At 39.7% G+C, this 19,082-nt stretch overlaps 1 protein-coding gene across 3 annotated transcripts in view; it reads right to left on the bottom strand.

Moving 5' to 3' along the window:
• Positions 1 to 19,082, bottom strand: part of CACNB4 (calcium voltage-gated channel auxiliary subunit beta 4) — a 266,889-nt gene that overhangs the window by 16,585 nt on the left and 231,222 nt on the right. For all 3 annotated transcript variants that reach the window (XM_060152884.1, XM_060152886.1, XM_060152885.1), the window contains exons 6-11: positions 18,664 to 18,740; positions 17,133 to 17,152; positions 16,829 to 16,909; positions 15,418 to 15,476; positions 6,939 to 7,048; positions 1,477 to 1,628 (exon numbers count right to left, since the gene is read on the bottom strand). In XM_060152884.1, the coding sequence (XP_060008867.1) occupies positions 1,477 to 1,628; positions 6,939 to 7,048; positions 15,418 to 15,476; positions 16,829 to 16,909; positions 17,133 to 17,152; positions 18,664 to 18,740 (499 nt within the window). The remainder of the gene's footprint in view (positions 1 to 1,476; positions 1,629 to 6,938; positions 7,049 to 15,417; positions 15,477 to 16,828; positions 16,910 to 17,132; positions 17,153 to 18,663; positions 18,741 to 19,082) is intronic.

Genomic DNA, 19,082 nt, shown 5'->3' with positions numbered 1-19,082 from the left:
GCTCAAAGCATTTTCAATAGATTTTAATGATTCCCCAAAGGTCCTGGTTTGGTCAGGATTCCCAAGCTCGTCCTGCACAGAACCAGTGCCTGTAGAGATGGAAGGCTGAGAAGCTCAGAAGCATTGGGAAGGGCACATTCTCTACCTGTGAGAGGAGACCCCTGTTCTGGCTGGAAGTTGAATTGGCATTTAAGCAAGAAAATGCACTCCTAGGGCCACTGAAAAGAAGCTGATTGTTAAGGTAGTACCTCCCAAGGGTATCCATTTCATATTAACTTTTTAGAACATCATCACTTTTTAAAATCTAATTAATTATTTATTGGCCACGCCATGTGGCATGAGGGATTTTAGTTCCCCGACCAGTGATTGAACCCATGCCCCCTGCAGTGGAAGCATGGAGTCCTAACCACTGGACCACCAGGGAATTCCCCATCATCACTTTTTTTTTCAAATTTCGATATTTATTTTTAAAAGCAATCTCATTGTACTCTTAGTTTTTATAAATGCATAATCTATTTTTTAAAATTTATTTATTTTTAATTTTTATTGGAGTATAGTTGATTTACAATGTTCTGTTAGTTTCAGGTGTACAGCAAAGTGAATCTGTTATACATATACATATATCCACTCTTTTTTGGATTCTTTTCCCATATAGGCCATTACAGAGTATTGAGTAGAGTTCCCTATGCTATACAGTAGGTCCTTACTAGTTACCTATTTTATATATATAGTAGTGCGTATCTGTCAATCCCAATCTTCCAATTTATCTCTCCCCCCACTACCGCCCTGGCCCATCATCACTTTTTAAAATTAAAGAACACCCAAGTCAAAAGGGACCACTTTGAGGCTGTGTCACTTTTTTTTTTATCTCCCCCATTGGCATAAAGATACATGGCAGATATGACATTGTGCTCAACCACAGAACAACTATACTCCTTGAAGAACCCAACCTAAGCACAAATTAAGGGTCTATAAAGTTTCCATGGGAGATTTTATACAGTGATGTTTGACTTATATGATAAATATATATGTACTTTTTTTTAAACATCTTTATTGGAGTATAATTGCTTTACATATATGTGTACTTCTTGAACTATGTACTTTCTCAACTGGGGCGAGAACATAGGTGATACAAGAATCAATATTACCTAAGAGATTTACCAAGATAGAACCTAAAGTCTCTGAAAAGCCAGACTTTACTTTTCCTCACCTTAGTTCTTTTTGTTTTTATTATACTCTTGCATAATTGCCCAGTTTGGGAACCACAATAGACACTGAGCTTCTTGAAGGAATAAACAATTCTTTATGTGCTATCTCAAAATTTCTAGAACCTGTACAGAACAGGTGAATTAAAAACTGCTCATTAAAAGGGTCTCAACAAGACATTCTCCTTGCCCACTAACAAAAATGCACAGAGCAAAAAATATTTCAGAAGAAACAAGCTTCTAACCCTTAAGACAGAAATGAGCTGATTACCTTTGGAGATGAGACTTTTACATGAACGATAATTGGTGCTAAGGAAGTCTTTATAAGTTGTGCTGGGTGATTGATGGTGTCTGCATCAAGAACAACCAGTTGCAAAGATCTTGCCAACTCAAAGATTCTTTCAATTTCACTTTGTACTTCCGCTAAAAGGAGAAACATCAAATAACAGGTCATGGTATTTTTATTAATTAGTTCCTATATTTAAAAAATAGTACCTCTTTCAGATGTTAGCCTACATTGCAAAACAGAACATTTTGAATTTTCATAGTCCTGTCTAACTTAAGATCTTTTCTAAAGAGAGATGGGTTGAGTTTTACATAAAACCAAAGAGTTGGTGGAAAAAATTGAGAAGGCTCTCTTGATTTGCTTCTTATGCTTACCCTAATATTTAGCTATTTACATAGCTATGTTGGTTTTGATTGTGCTTTTGTTCTAAAGAACTTTTATTTTAGCTATAGAAGCTGCAACTACATTTTAGGAAGCAATCGAAATACATGTGCAGAGCAACATCACATGGAAAGCAAATTATGCTGAAATACGCCTACCAATCAACAACTTCCATATTAATATTTTATGGATATGTTTTTTAACATCTCACAACTCATCTATTTTGACTGATATGCACATTTTTGTATCCCTGCTAAATGTTCTGGATCTACTCTTAACAACTAGCATATTGCTAAGTCTTCATTCAAGTGTTAGGGCCAGTGGACTTGTTCTAAGGCATAATTATCTTCAGTATTAAAATAAAAAAACAAAAAACAACTTAAGATCAATTATATTAAAGTGCCACAATGCATTTAGATGCAAATCTACTTGGCTTGCTGTAATAGCCAACTGACCTGAATCTGTGCACGAATCTGGTCAAATGAAAAATCTAGTTATTTTCAATGTCAAAAGCAATCCAGCTATTTTTTAAGCAAAGATTAAGCAGATTATCTATAAAAATATAATATGGCTTTCTGAAATATAAAAAGCTTTTTAATATATATTTTTATAAATCACCTGATTTATTGATCATGTCCACAGTCTGAATTAGTCTATTTAATTTTAAGAGAGACGATCTTGTTTGCTTTTTGCTTATTTTCATTTTTGGCTATAGCATGACTTACCAATGTTGTAATCTTATCCAAATTACATAGAGTAGACAAAGCTACCTAATTTAAATTATTTCCAAGATGGCCTAGGAAAAAGTTGATGTTGCTCTAAATATCCTCATTGAAAAGAGTTTGTACCAGAATCCCGTGATTTCTTTTGCTTATTCAGTATAAATTCAAGTTCATGTTACCCACCAAAAATTCTCCCTTCCATAACCAGACAGATTGACAGGGTGTGTGGGATCATGAATGCTCAAAACTATCATGTAACTCTATTTTCTAGGGCTTTGCTAATAGCATAAAATTCTTATTTCCCACAAAACCACTGGTGTTTAATGCATGATCTGTGTAAGAAGTATGAATTTAAAGAGTCATTAGAACCCAGTAGAGGCTGTTCAGTTCAACTTCTGACTCTCAACATGTTCTCTGATTTCCCTCCCATAATGGGTTGAATTGTATCGTCCCTAAATTCATATGTTGAAGTCTTAACCCCTCAGTACCTCAGAATGTAACCCTATTTTTGAGACATCGTCTTTACAGAGATCATCAAGTTAAAATGAGGTCATTAGGGTGGGAATTACTCCTATATGACTGGTGTCTTTATAAAAAGGGGAAATTTGGAGACAGGCACACACACACAGGAGAACACCACGTGAAGATGGATGCAGAGACTGGGGTGATGCTTCTATAAGACAGGAATGCCAAAGATTGCCAGCAAACCAACTGAAACTAGCAGAGAGGCATGGAACACCTTCTTCCTCACAGCCCTCAGAAGGAAACAACCCTGTGGATACCTCGATCTTAGACTTCTAGCCTCCAGACTCTGAGAAGACAAATTTCTATTGTTCAAGTAAAAAAAAAAGCAACATATCTATCATTTTTCATATTATCCAATACCAATATCCTGAAAGATTTCATGTTGCTCTGAAAGGTGACTAGTTTTCAATATATTAATGTAAAGAATGTGGACAATTTGGCTTATTTGCAAAATTCTGAAATACTTTCTACATTTATTAGTAAAAACAACCTACTTGTCCCTTTTTATTCATGTCAGAAACAGAAAGATTTTTTTAATGAGAGAAGTTTGGAAAGTAAAGTTTATTTTTATTGTAGTAAGTTTCATTTTTTTTTTCTTTTTTCATTAAACTGCCACTGGTTTAAGGTAACTCCTGGCCAGGACTGTACTAGAACAAGGCTACCTTGCTTTAAACTTAAAATCTGAATACAATATTTTCTGAAGTAGCAAAAAGGCAGTGACGCAAAGTAGACTGCGCTGGTACAAAGAACCCGTGAGGCACTCTGAGTCTCTGTGTAAATAATTCAGACACCTGGGCCTTATTTACTTTGCACCAGCCATGAGGCAAGTGTGGTGTTTTTTGGGAGTTTTTTTGGCCAAGCCACGCAGCCTGAGGGGTCTTAGTTCCTGGACCAGGGGTTGAACCCGGGCCTGGCAGTGAAAGCGCAGTGAAAGCACCAAGGGCAGGCACACCTACAGCTTAACCAAACAAAACTTGGGCAATGGGTATCAACAGAGAGGTACTCGGGCAGAGCCGGCCAGGAGGCTGCAGAGGTCCACCCTATATACTGGAGTGGGTCCAATATTGGGATAATATGTATATGGAATACAATGAATAAATTATACGTGTGAGGAAGACATATTTACCTACACAGCTCAGTTCTTTTAAAGAAAAACTTTAACCAAACACAACAATCTTGACTACCCAGGCTGATTCCAATCAAAGCTTTATCATGATCTTATTCCAGACAAATGAACTCTGAGAAGTCATGGACCATGAACCTGGAGGGACCTCAGTGAACACTTCTATAACTTGACCACAACTGGTCTGGACCCACCTCTCCCCAGCATCTCTGTCACCTGTGCCCTTTCTCTTATATCCAAAGGCTTAAACTACTTCAATGGCTCCCTGTGGCCCAAAGCAACATTTTCCAAAGGCAGTACCCTGGATCACTAATCTCATGAGATAGCCTACGCAAAGAAGGGTTCTTTTTGCAAGGGAGATATCACATGCTATAATAGTTTCTCTTGCAATTTCAAATGTACATTACCCTCTTTATCTTAATGCCTCTAAGAAGTGTTGCAGTGAAGAAATCTGACAGCTATTTAATCCATAAGTTTCAAATTTATTTGACTGTGGAAAACATACTATTAGTATCCTTTAAAATCAACATTTTGTGGAATCTATTTTGGGGTCTCTTTAGCAAGGCGTACTAAAGCCTTAACATACTGGCCTCGATCTATTTTTTCAGTCTCTTCTGTTGCTCTCAAATCATGCCCCCTACTTCCTTTTTCTAAATATGCTCTGCACAAAACAACTTGTTTCTCAACCACACAGTGTTTATATGTCAATGCCTTTGTACATTGTTGACTGCCCTAAGAACCAGCTCAAAAAGAACTTCTGTGAAGTCTTCTCAGACCTCTTACTCCCTACCCTTCTTTCTTTATACTTTTAGTACTTTGCTCATAATTCCATTATCACACAGTATTTTAACCATCACTCCCTTTTTTCTGTTTGCCTGTGGCTAAGATACTTTGCCTTATTTATGTCTGTACTTCCTAAGTCTGGTACAATGCATGGCAGTAACAAGTGTTCAATAAACATTTGATGAAACAATCTACACATGTGCATTAACAAGCAGACAAATGGGCATAAGTGGCTCACATAGTGGTTATTATAATAGGCTGCCATTAAATTATCTCCAATGGTTGTGGGAGTTATGACTTTACAGAGTAAAAAGGAAAACCAGTGAACTGATATCTACCTTGTTTCCTCCTCAATATTTACACCAACCCAACTTCACCCACTCCACTGACTCTGACAACAGGTGACTACATAGGTGATATGGAATGACCTCACAGAATGCCCATCACACTCTAGGCTGGTGCAAGATGGCTGAAAAAGTCAGGCAACCTAGCTTATGTTTTTAAGTGTCCTTTAGCCTCTCATTATACATCAGAGGAAGGAATGGTTAAGAGTCAAAGGCACTGTGAGGAGTGGAAAGGAGGGTGGAAGACAGGAGAACAGAGAACACATGCTTATTTGAGAAACCTTCAATCTAATTTGGTATCCTTGTCACCCATGATATACTACTTTAGTCAGTTACCTAATCTGATTTATCATCATCAACTCTGCCCTCAACACCCCTGAAGGTCAAAATACTGTGCCTTTAAGAGTGTTTCACTCTGTCTGTGGAAGGCTCTAAATACAGAACTAAAGAAGGAACCACCGATGTCTGGGATCCTGCTCTCACAAACGCTGACAACTGTCCCATTTGGTAGGTTCAGCATTCTTTCAAAAAGCAGCCATCCAACAAACATTTATTGAGCAATTACCATGTGCCAATCCCAGGCCAGGAATAGAGATGACACTCGTCTCTTTCCACCTGCACAATTCTTGGCATAGCCTTCAATGGACACTTGATGGGATATTTGGGCATGCAATCTACCTTAGAAACCCTAATTTTAGAAAAAGTTTTCTATCACCTACAGAGCTCATTTAAGTAGTTTTTAAAAAAAGTGTAGTGGCATAGAAAAACCCTGTCTTTCCTACTCTGTCCATGAGAAATAGGGCAGTAAACAAGTTGCCCTCAGAATGTGAATGCAAAAGAGAGTTATAAGTGGACTACACCACTCTGGGCCACCATAGAAACCACAAACAGGCTTTTGAGATGAGTGATATGATTTTCCTGCGGCCTGGACCCACTTCTGTGGTTGGTGAATCCATCCTCCACAGCCTTGCTCCTGCATGGCTTGACGGAACTAATCACATATAGTGCTTTTTCTTCTCCATCGTGGTGAATTTCAGGATGCTTTCTGATCGGTTCACCAGGAAAGACATGTTTAAACTCCCTGAACGGTATTAATGGTGGTTGCTACTTCCACTTAAGGATGTGACTACTCTGGGCACCAGCTGGCAGCAGAAACCACACTGAGAACATCATTATCTAGCTTCCTTCTAAGGATCTGGGAAAGGTGGACATCTCATTTCCTTTCATGTCAGCTGTGACTTGGGTATGACAGATATCATTAGCCTCACTGAGAAGCTCAGGCAAAGCAGGGATGAGTGGTTTCGCGTGCTGAGGCAGTAACAGAGGAGGACAACCTGTTGAGGATTCTTCCTACCAGACTACTAATTAGCTAAGTGACTGGAGCTGAGAAAGAGGAGTCTCAGGCTACTGCAGGACTCTGCTCCCTGCTTTTCCATGGCTAGCCTTCTTGTCAGTTAATCAGCGCTTCCCCCTTCAGAATGGGGAAAATGGGCAAATTGGAAAGACATTCACAAATGCAACATGTGTCACCCCGGTCTGAGAGCGCAGTACCACATTTGAACATCTTACCTAAGCTGGACCGAGTGTTTGAGCGTTCAATTATTGCTCTCTTGCTGGGATTATTTAGGACAGACCTCTTAGCAAGAGAAATGTCAGCTGTCACTCTTGTTATTGATATCCTATGAATAGGAACACAGAACAGAACAAGCCAGTAAAAATGTCGTGGGGCTCTCCAAGAGATTTATAACCACAGTACTTAATAACCGCCTCACATACTATACTGCAACCACAGTATAATAAACATTGGCCACAAGTATTTTTAAATAGGATTTCGCTAGCATTAAAATACAGGCAGAGCAGAATGGAGGAAGGTTTTGGCTATTTAACATAAAAAGACTCCAGGAAAAATGCAGCTCTTCCTCCACTATTGTCTGCCTTGCCGAATTCTCCTTATAATACACACCATAACAGGAGGGAATCAAAACATACGAATAAACCATGCTCTTTCTAGGAAGCAGCAATACAATTTCCCCACAATTCACAGTTGATTTGCTCTTGAACAAGACTTTCAGGAACGGCAAATGCTCTGCCCAGGTGCATCAATGCTGCTGGTCAAAGGGGGAAATCCTCTTCATTCCAATCATCAAAGACAATCAGCTGTGTTGCATTCCTGATGCTCAACAGTTAACTCATGGTACATGAAGCATTTCGCCACAGGCCCAAAGGAATGTTTCATTTCTAAGAATATGAAAAATATGATTTCTCTTCGGCAGGCACAAGGATTCTTCAGCATATTTGCATATTGCTTTGAATGCATATTGTGGGCAGTAATAAGACACTATTGCTGAAGGCAATATAAGGATTGTTCCAGGATTTCCATAAGTTAGAAAGTACCTTGCAGTCATGCAAGACAAGAATAAAACCGAGACAATGCAAATGAATGGAGACAGGGGTCTATCTGTATATGATGAGAAGCTCTGGAATTTATAATTTTAAAATTCTTTATTTTAAGCTGGGATTGCACAACTTCAGATTATGATCTCCCTGCAGAATGCAAAGAATGCCTCTCTAAGCCAGCTACTGCCATCATGGGCCCTTCTTCATTCTTATCTCCAAAACTTGGCAGAGTTCCAGGAAGGAGACAAGAAGAGTCCCGCCCCTTCCCTTTTGTACTCACTGCACTTATTCTCCCCCACTTTCAAATGCCTCTAGCTGGTGGAGCAGGGAAGAGGGTAGAGTTAGCAACAATTATTGAGCCATATGTCATCTCACACCTATTTGGGGACAACACTGTCAGCACTCTCAGGAGACTCTTCACCTGACTTCAGGGACCTGAATCCTTGGGGAGAGTTTAAAATAGTCCTTTTCATAAATGGTTGGAAATGATTTCTTTAAAGCAACAGGCTGTGCAAAAGTTCTGGTGCTCTTTTTTTTTTTTTTTTTTTTTGAGGTACGCGGGCCTCTCACTGTTGTGGACTCTCCCGTTGCGGAGCACAGGCTCCGGACGCGCAGGCTCAGAGGCCATGGCTCACGGGCCCAGCTGCTCCGCGGCACATGGGATCTTCCCGGACCGGGGCACGAACCCGCGTCCCCTGCATCGGCAGGCGGACTCTCAACCACTGCGCCACCAGGGAAGCCCTCTGGTGCTCTTTTAAAGCAAAGTACTCCTTGTTTGCATTGTTGTATATATAAGCTATAGATGGTCAGGAAGTTTAAAATTTTTTAACTTCTTAGAATTTTTTAGGCTCTAATAAATTATTCGAGGCATCTTCAAATTGTCTTCTGAAGAAATCAAGAATTTTGTGAAATACATCTTGGGCTACTGAGAATGTTAAATGGGGGTTGAGTAGGCCAGGAGGGCTCCAGCTTTCTGACCCTCCATGCCAGGCAAACACCCCTGCATTTACGTTTTCTACACAGAGGGCTTATCTATGATTTCATTGTAAGAACTTGTTCAACTGCTAAAAGATATTGGAAAACACTGGTCTGTACAACTTCTTCATTTTTTAAAATTAATTAATTTATGTTTGGCTGCGTTGGGTCTTTGTTGCTGCACGTGGGCCTTCTCTAGTTGTGGCAAGCAGGGGCTACTCTTTGTTGTGGTGCACAGGCTTCTCATTGCGGTGGCTTCTCTTGTTGTGGAGCACGGGCTCTAGGTGTGCGGGCTTCAGTAGTGTCTTGCGGGCTCTAAAGCACAGGCTCAGTAGTTGTGGCGCACAGGCTTAGTTGCTCCATGACATGTGGGATCTTCCCGGACCAGGGTTCGAACCCGTGTCCCCTGAATTGGCAGGCGGATTCTTAACCACTGCACCAGCAGGGAAGTCCCACTTCTTCATTTTATCAAGAAGAAAAGTGAGACACAGAGAGGAAGTTACACATGGTTATTTAGAGTCTAAGAAGGTCTAAAGTACAGGTCCCCAAGCACCAGGCCAGTACTTAGTCACCTGACTCATAATTCTCTTACAGTTTCAGTTTTCTTCTCCAGCAACGCTGAATCTCCTGATACCAGCCACATCATCAAGTGCAGATCTTGGCCACATGCTGAGAGATGGTCAAGATCTAAATCAGGTTAGAGTCAGTGAAGCCCACATCTGAGTCTCCATTACTCAGTTGGCTGCTGCCCTTGAGGCATGAAATCTCATAGGTAGTCTTTGCGGTCATAGCTCCTTGTACCTACAGAAGAGGATTTGTTTATTTCTGAGTTTCTAGTGTTTTTGTTTGTAGTTTTAAGAATGGGGTTGCTGGTTAGAAACATACAGTTAATTTCCAGAGCAATTCAAATATATGACTGGAGACAAGTGGGTTGGTTTAGGGACAGAATTCAACCTTCTAGAATAATGATTTTTAGAGGGCCCAAAGAGTCTACTCTGCTTCAGTGAAAATCAAATTTGCTAGCTCTGTACTAGCCAAATAGTGACTCTTGGTTCTTAAAACTTGAAAGGATCATCAACAGATGTGCACTCTTATTTTTTTCTGGGTTTTAACACACTTTTACCAAGCCATTTTCAGACACATCCAAAGTTTTACCAAAAAAACAAAACAATACCACACATACACAAAAATGGAAAAAAAAAAAACCTGCTTCATGTATTCCCAAACCAGGAAAAGGTGTGGACAATAAAAGGTTCTTTTTCTTCTTTTATTGGTCAATAAAATAGCAGCTACTTTGTTAATATAGGTTATTTCTTAATAAAAATACACATTATGAAACAGCTCAGGAGAAGACAGACACAGCTCCAGAAACCCTCTAATAAGACAAAGCAGGAGTTTTTATTTTCCATGCAAAGATGCTTACTATTATCAAACTCAGACGCCAAATCCAAACTTTTTTTGTTGTTTAAAAGGCTCCCCAGCAATGTAATTACATTCATCATTAAATGCTAGTCTATTTACTTTTTTTTTTTTTACTTAAAGTTATACCCTTTCTATTTCTTTTCTTGCTATACTCTTATCCTCTAGTTTCTTTCAGTACTTCTATGTATCTTATTTGATATACATCTCTAAAAAGTTCCCTTGGAAACTTTTTTGTGATGTAGTGTCAGTAATTACTAGCCCGGAGATAAAAGACTAACAGAAGTGCAGTTCCCCAGCAGACTGTATATATATCTCTAAATCTAGTAAATCTGAACCCTAATTGTTGCTTATTTCTGGTTTGGAATTCATTATTTCTGCAGTCCATCATGTGCTATGAGTATTAGTTTTCTGTGATTTTTCTATGGAAAGACATTACTCTTAGGTGAGACACACATTCAACAATAATTAGTATTTCCATGTTGATAATAGAACAGCTAAAGATCCTTTTAAACTCTATCCTTGCCACATCTAATATGCAACCCTGTTAGTATATTAGTTTTTATTAAAACGCTTAGACTTCCTTCACAAAGGGAAAACATTCCAAAGATCAGACAGCAAACTGTCAGGAGAACAGGAATGGAAGGCATATGTAGACCTCGGTACTCTTCCTGGGTCTTCCTCTTGGCTGGTTGTGTGACTATGGTCAAGTCATGCCATCTTTTGAGCATCAATATCATAATCAATAAAGTGGTGATAGTGGCTTTGTTGAATTATCTCACAGGATTGTCATTAGGAGCAAACCAGGTAATATATAAAAGTGCTTTCTTAAATAATTATTCATAGTGTCCTATGTTGATAGGCACATATATAATGTATACAAGGTAGCTGTTGGAGATTTGAGACTTGAAGGAGACAGTTTCTTTATATTCTATCCTCAAAAGTTAGCAGTCGGGCTTCCCTGGTGGAACAGTGGTTGAGAGTCCGCCTGCCGATGCAAGGGACACGGGTTCGTGCCCCGGTCCGGGAAGATCCCACATGCCGCGGAGCGGCTGGGCCCGTGAGCCATGGCCGCTGAGCCTGCGCGTCCGGAGCCTGTGCTCCGCAACCTGCGCTCCGCAACGGGAGAGGCCACAACAGTGAGAGGCCCGTGTACCGCAAAAAAAAAAAAAAAAAAAAAGTAGCAGTCTACCATGAACTCTCCCATTCTTGGAGTCTGTGAAATTTATATATACTTTGAGGATGGGAGAATAAGGTCAGACATGTTGCAATCAAAATCTGCTAATTTGAAAAATCATATTTGGCATTAAAGTTTTCAATTAATTATCTCTAGTGCTTGAGTGTCCACTGATGAGTCTGCATTTGAATAGAGAGTAGGAGGAGGAGATAATAAGAGGATGATATTGGTTATGAAACAGAAGGCACTGTATTGTTCTTTCCCATTTGTTGACTGCAAATCTTCCATGTCTTGGCTGCTTTGTGATAGCATCAGCTGTTGCCATTTCCTTTTATAAATAAATACTACTTCTTTGAGTCTCCCTAAATTATATTCTTAGCCTCCTTTCTTCAAATTATTTCTCAAACCTTTTTTTTTTTAAGCATTCCTTGGCTAATAGCTTCAGATCCTATTTGTATGTTCATTTATGATTTGGGGCCATAATCATGTCAGTTACAAAGTGTCCTATAACTGCCATAGAGCTGATCTGATCCAGTTGTCAAAAAGCCTAAAGTTACAACTTTGTTGGGATTTGAAATGATTAGCATAGGTCAACAAATTGCAATTGGTTTGACTGCTTGCTGTTCAGCCTATGAATGGTAGATTCAACACGCTGAACAAACCTCATCTGAAAGGATGATCCCCGTTGAATGTTTGTGGTGTTAAATGAAGAGAGAAAAGCTCCATGCCACTGTGCATCCACTGTGTCCCTGCCAGGCTGGTGCCACTGTAGCAGCTCGTTAGGCTCACTTAGTTTATGATCTGTGCATAGGAATTGTCACTATGTGTGGAGATCCACATGTACAGGGGTTCCCTCAGGAAGTATTTAGTATTGTGCTTTCCATTTTTCTTACATAGATTGTAGTTAGGCCCTACAATAACAATAAAATTGTAAAATAAGTAAGTAGCTTTCAACTGATTCAAATAATTTCTAAGGTATCATAAAAAAAATAAGCATATGATTCTGTAATAGTCAATGTTGGATTTTAATCCAATTTGTTGAATTATTTTTTAGCCAAGATCTGAAAAACGGTATTGAAGAAGCAAGTCTTTTAGCCGTATTTTTTTTTGTTGTTTTTTTTTTGTTTTTTGTTTTTGCTTTTTAGGCTCTTTCTGAAAAAGAAAAGACTTTATCCTATTTTGTCTGACCTACTGCATTCATAGCCAACAAAACATTGTGTAGGTTTCCACTAGAACATATTGTTTATGTTGTATTGCTGTGCAAAAGCCCACTGTGTAATTGTTCTCTTGGCTGGTTTCAATTAAAGACTATTTGTTGTTTTCTCTCCTTTTATTAATTGGTAAAACATAACACAGCAGATTGTCATGGCTCAGAATGTAAGGATATTCCCCACACAGCAGACATGTCAGAGTCATTGTGTATCCACATTGCACATTTCTTCTTCCTTACCAAAGTCTCTCTCTATATACTCAACCAACGAATTCATTATCATTTTTCTGCTACACTGGCCTCTTCTAATTTGAAAGCAAATCCACTCTCCTACTCCCACTTTTAATATCTAGCTTTCTCCAACTCTGTCAAACATCAGATCTCTCTAGGGCTGAGTCTCTTTCTCCAGCTATTACTTTTGCTGCTGCTGTATTCTTCCTCATATCTCCAGACCCTCTGCTGTGCCATCAGACCCCATGGAACACTTGGCATTGAAATTTTAATTCTATTTCTACTAAAACCAACTTCAATAGTGTGTACAAGTGCTTGGTGAATCAGGTAACTCTAGCTGGTAAATCTCTGCTCTTACAATTAAATGCATTTCCTCTTTTTGGGTCTGAAGATTGAGGAAGAACCTCAGATTCTTCATTCTTGAAGGCAGTAATTAAGTCACTCACTTTCTCTTTGCTAAATTATAATAATTCCTTTCTTCTTTTCCATAGGTTCTACCTTTCAAACCTTTAATTATACTGCTGCTTACAGGGATGTTAAGTGGGGACCAAAACAATCTAACAGAAGCTGATTGCGTATAGGATGGCATTTGTTCAGCTCAAGGGCTATTATGGGGCCACAGGATGAGGCACTTCTCAGAACTTCCTTAAATAAAGGCACTGCAGGTTAGAACCATGTGACTCTAAGCATAGCTGAAGGAAGTGTGATTGACTGAGCCAGGCATGTCAGCTGCGGCCAACCCAGGGAGAGCTGCATGAGGGTAAGGGTGATGGCGTCTGTCATCAGAGGCAAGGACCAACACCAGTATTATTAACTTAACGAGTCAGAGTTCAGCTGTTTCTTTGTGATGCTTTTTTAAGAAGTAATTTCCCAGTAGTCAAAAGTTTTCCAACAGAAGAAGGTTATCCATCTACTTGTGGTTTGGGGACATAAGAGATTAGCCTAAAAGGACTTTTACATTTCCTTCCAACTCCAAGAGTCTAGTACTCAGTGCTTTTCACTTGTTTTCTCTGAAATTACTTCATCCTCTGCCTATTTGTTTAAAAAAAAACAGAAACAAAAAAACAGAGAATAGGATACATCCATGACTTTCTTATTAAGCCCTTTGTGTCCACTAGATAAATGTGGCAGACTATTATTTGTTCAGCAAAATCCATTTACTCTTCCTCTTGGGCACACAGCTAGACTGTAATTCCCAGCCTCCTTTGCAATTAGGTGTGGCCACATGACTAAGTTCTAGCCAATGAAATGTGAGAATGATATGAAGTCACTTCCAGGCCAGCTTGCTCCTCTCTCTACAGCTAATTGGAGAGACCAACCCCAGGTCAAGGGTCCCAAATGACAGGCAGGACAAACATTTTGCCCAGTCCTTCCCTCCTCCACACTACCCACCTTCCCAGCTGAGGAACACCTGCCTCAGACTATTAAATGAGCAACACTAAGCTTCCATTGTGTTTGATTCATTACACATTTTGGGCTCTACTTATTAAGGCAGCCTGGCCTGTACTAAGATACTTAGCAATTCATATAATGGCACTGAAGCATTCTGCTTTCCTGAACTAAAATCTCAATTATTGGAACTAAAATCTCAGTTTATTTTCTTTGTATATAGTCCCAGAAACTAACAAATATTTCAAACACAATTATCCAGAAGGTTTTTCTTTTGACAAATGCATACAATTTGTACTTAAAGCATTATCATGTTTGCTTTTTTCTTAAAATACCATATTTAAAAAAATCTATTTGTGGATATTTTAAAAATGTCTTCAAATACTTAAATATTTGGTAAGCTGGATGCATTTAACCATACTTAGCACACACTAAGTTTTCTTCATTTCTAATAAGTCTTCAGGTATTTGCACGTGGTTATTTTTACATGGAGTGCATTCTGAATTGTGAAAGAGCTTGGTACTTAGTATTGAGTCAGTATGGACTTTTTACCATTTCTCTGCAAACTACAGAAACTCTTTCCAGATATTTTCCACAAAACTTAAACGATAAAATTTTCTGATGGTTAAAGACTGAGCCCTGTTGATAATGGGTCATAGGGGGATAGGATACATACAAAAGAAACCCATAAAATAGCAATGAAATTTCTAGTAAAACAAACCCAAAACTGAACATCCAAAGAAGTACTATTCCCTACAAAATAGTCATTTTTGGAAACTTATGATGAAAACATTTCTTGCGCTCTTCTTTTAAGGAAATTCAGTACTTTATACCTTCATATGATACACACGCATACATGCATGCACACGTACAATTCTCAAATGATACTACCCATCTTGACCAGTGAGGCACCATATTTGTCAGAAATAGTCTATATTTTCATTATTTTTTATAAACATAAGCTTGGTATGAGTTCACTAACAAGTGAGAAAATAAAGACTAACACATACATATAAATAAAACAAATGGATAATTTTCCTTCTCAAGGTCCTTTTTCTTTAAAGGATCCAATGCTACACGTCATAACTTCATATTTTCAGAACACTTTCATTGTATTCTCCCCTGAACATTGAGTTAACTTTTAATTAGAGAACATCTGCAATCACCAGAAACATAGATCCACAAATCAATTTATCATTCATGTTTGGTTAAAGGAAAATAAAGAATACAAAAGCATCTGTATGCCTCACCTCCCATCAAACCTGTGCTTCAGGAAATCAAAGAGGGCTTTCTGCATCATGTCTGTGACCTTTGCAGAGGTGAAAAAAAAAAAGAATGAGGCAAACACACGCAGAGAGAGAGAGAAGTCAAAAGTGAGAGAGCTGAAAGGGAAGGCATTCTGATGGAGCCAAGATCTGATCACAGCCACTTGTCTGGTGGAGGTGGGACAGGGCAGGTGACCGTGGACAGAGTCTGTCATACTTAACCAGTTGCACTTACTCAACTTCCCCCCTTGGTTCTCCTCCAGGGTGTTGAGGCATGAACCAGCAGTGTTCACTAGATCCAAGGCAAACCCTCATCTCCTTTTAGGGGGTGGAACTGCCACCGAGAGTCCACGATAGGCTAGCTCTGTGCGCAGGTGCAGCCTATCCTTGGCGCACCTGAGTGGTGCCTGCCTTCAGTGAGGAGCAGCTAGAGCTCCTCAGGCCAGCCTGGGGCTCTGCCTCCTGCTAGTCTGTGCAAGTTGGTGGAAATTCTCCACGCCTAGGGCTGGATTTCTGTACCCCGCTCTCCTGCTCTTTCTCTGATGTTCCCCATTGAGAAGGGGAGAGAGGAGGAGAGGAAGGAGAAGGGGAAAAGGGAGGGTGGGGGAGAAGGAGATGGGATGCTTAAATCTGCCTCAAAGAGACTCATTAATTCACTCAACAAATGTGTACTGAATGCCTACTATGTGCCAGCCACTATGCTAACTCAGTGGGAAGGGTGCCTTGGAGGTTGCCCACCTTCAGATTTTAATGTCCTACCCACTTATTCTTATCCACGCTGGCATAAAGCCAAAATGGCAACATCTGAAATGTAGTGCTCTAAGTCTTTACTCTTTTCCTTTTTGCATGGTTTTGTTTAATTAATCTCTGAAGGAGTTCACTAATACTTTTAGTGGAGTGTTTTTTTTTTTTCTTTAATATGGTCTTTAAAGTAAGGAAGCAGAGAAATGTTTGGTGGAATATGCCATTGTCTTGAGCACGCAGCAAGGTGAGATCTGTTGGTGCTCTGAGGTGAGGTTTGCTGGCATATTGCCTATATGTTCCCTTGTGCTGTTCATACTCTATTATTTCTAATAGCAATGGGAACAGTTGAGACAGAAAAAATACTTTTCTTTGAATTGAATGCAGAGCAAATTTTTGACAAGAACTTCCCATTATAAATATTTTGAGGGAGCTATTTCTGAACACTGTAATACATGAAAGGCAAGAAGTGGGCCAGGGAGGGAAGAAAGAGTGAAGGGCCACGTAAGCCCCACGCTGCACCTCCTGCCTTCACAAGCTGAGGGCTGGCTTCTGTTAGGACCCGTGTGAAAGCAGACCCTGAGAAGCAAGCTCCAAATGGCTGTCACCTAGGTTCTTGATCAAGAACTGAAGCGTAACAGACTGATATTTGTACCTCATAACCCTTCAGTGACGGCCCCACTAACACCACCGGACGCATGGATGGCACAACATCGTAGGGAGGGATGTGCTCCGTCTGAAAAAGATGATTGGACACACGTGACAAGGGGAGGGTCAGCACACCTCCTCCACAGCCACAACATTCACAATCCTCAGGTCAAATGAGAAATGATGACCACAGGTCCCACCAAGGAGACTCCTCCCTTATTTTATAGCCATTTGGGTCACTGAAATGGAGCATTGCAGGCATTTATGGATAGAAACCTTCACAGCAGATTTAAAAAGGAAACACAACTTACCACTTTTTGCTTCTGTTTTGCTAAAAGACAACAATGAGAGCCATATCAAAATATGCAATCTCTGTCATTGTTAGCACATGCTTTTAAAAGAAGGAAGAATGTACCAATTTGTCCCTGTCATTTTCGTCATTTTCCAATTCACCCACTCTGCAGAGCACCACTCTACTGTTTCATACTGGTCGGGCCAATTTTGAAGACAAATGCAAAAACAGACAACTTCCTCCCCGTTAGAACGGGCTTATATCCTGATTTCATGTGGGGTGGGGAGGGTGGATTTCATAATAACATTGGCTGGGCCACTCACAGGCCATGGGTTGTTCCTGTGCTGGACACACCATGCAGTGTGGCTGACAGCAACTTGGACAAATCAAATTTGATAAAAAGAAACTTAGAATAACAATTTGGATAGTAATGATCATTACCTCACTCACTAGTTATTTTTGGATTTGTAATTTTGGTGAATTATCAAAAAAATTTGCGGTTCTTTTTGTGTTCTTAAGTCTTTCTGCTCACTTTCCAGAATATTGACACATTTTTCCTACTATGTTGCTCTTAATTTCAAGTAAGTTTATAATCAGTTATTCCTGTTCTTTCTTGTTTGTAATAGTGAAAAGCTGCAATGACCTAAATGTCCAACAAATGGGGATGAGGCAAAATATACTCAATATCTGATTAAAGTGGCTTTGTGGCCACCCAATCAGGTCCAGTCCATTTGCGGACAACCCAGAGACCCAGAGGTTGGCTCAGAGCCATGGAAATCAGGATTCACATGATCAAGGACCCAGATACTCAGATCTGTTCCAGAATCAATCCAGTTTCCTGCAGTTAGGATAGACCAGGATAGACCTTGGATCTGTCATTCTGAATTGGTAATCCTGGATGACTTAATGCAGCATCAATTCTGGGCAGAATGAAATGAGCCTATAGGAGTCAGGGAACGTGGTGGAAGAAAAACTCCTGCTTGAATACCTCCACAGTTTCTAAATACACAACTCCTGATTGGGCCGCCACTGTCTCTTCATTACCATTAATTCCAGGGCTCAGTTATCTGCTGTCCAAACAGAAGTGAGGTCATCTGGGCTTAACCTCATTCTCTGCTTCAACCCTCTCCACCTCCACCGCCCAGGCTGTACCAACACACCCTAAAGTTTTACATGGAGACTTAAATAGAGCATTTTCTTCAGACTTTACAACTTTGTAAAAACTTTTTAATTGGTTGGCCCTCACCATCTTAAAGTCTGCTGGGTTTCTGGGTGGAATAATGAACTTGCTTCTGAATGATTTATAAAATAGAGGGCAAATAAGATTTTACAAAATTATATTACCATGACCTGAATTTCTAGTACCACAAGTACCCTTTAAATCAAATCAAATGACCATAGAAAGCAAATGAGCAATGAAAAGTTAAGTAGAAAAATCTTTAAGTCAAGTCTTTAAATTGCTTCCAAATTAGTAAAAATACTTGCATGTACTTTCAAATATTAAGAAAGGAATACATTCCATTAAAAAAAGGTCTAACTGAAACCCTCACCTGTTGATGTGGGGGTTGCTCGAAATGTCCCTGATACCATTTCTCCAAGACTTGAAGAAGAATTTCCACTGGATTTCCTAAGATACAGAAAAGGAACTTAAGACTCATTCCCCAAAGATGGCAGAGTAGAAGGATGTGCGCTCACTCCCTCTTGCAAGAGCACTGGAGTCACAACTAACTGCTGAACAATCATCAACAGGGAGACACTGGAACTCACCAAAAAAGATACCCCACATCCAAAGACAAAGGAGAAGCCACAATGAGACGGTAGGAGGGGCGCAATCACAATAAAATCAAATCCCATAACTGCTGGATGGGTGACTCACAAACTGGAGAACACTTATACCACAGAAGTCCACCCACTGGAGTGAAGGTTCTGAGCCCCACGTCAGGCTTCCCAACCTGGGGGTCCGGCAACA

The sequence above is a fragment of the Lagenorhynchus albirostris genome, chromosome 6 (assembly GCF_949774975.1).
Source record: "Lagenorhynchus albirostris chromosome 6, mLagAlb1.1, whole genome shotgun sequence".
Lineage (NCBI taxonomy): Eukaryota > Metazoa > Chordata > Mammalia > Artiodactyla > Delphinidae > Lagenorhynchus > Lagenorhynchus albirostris.
The sequence above is the reverse complement of the archived record's forward strand: the minus strand, read 5'-3'. Positions and strand labels throughout refer to the sequence as shown.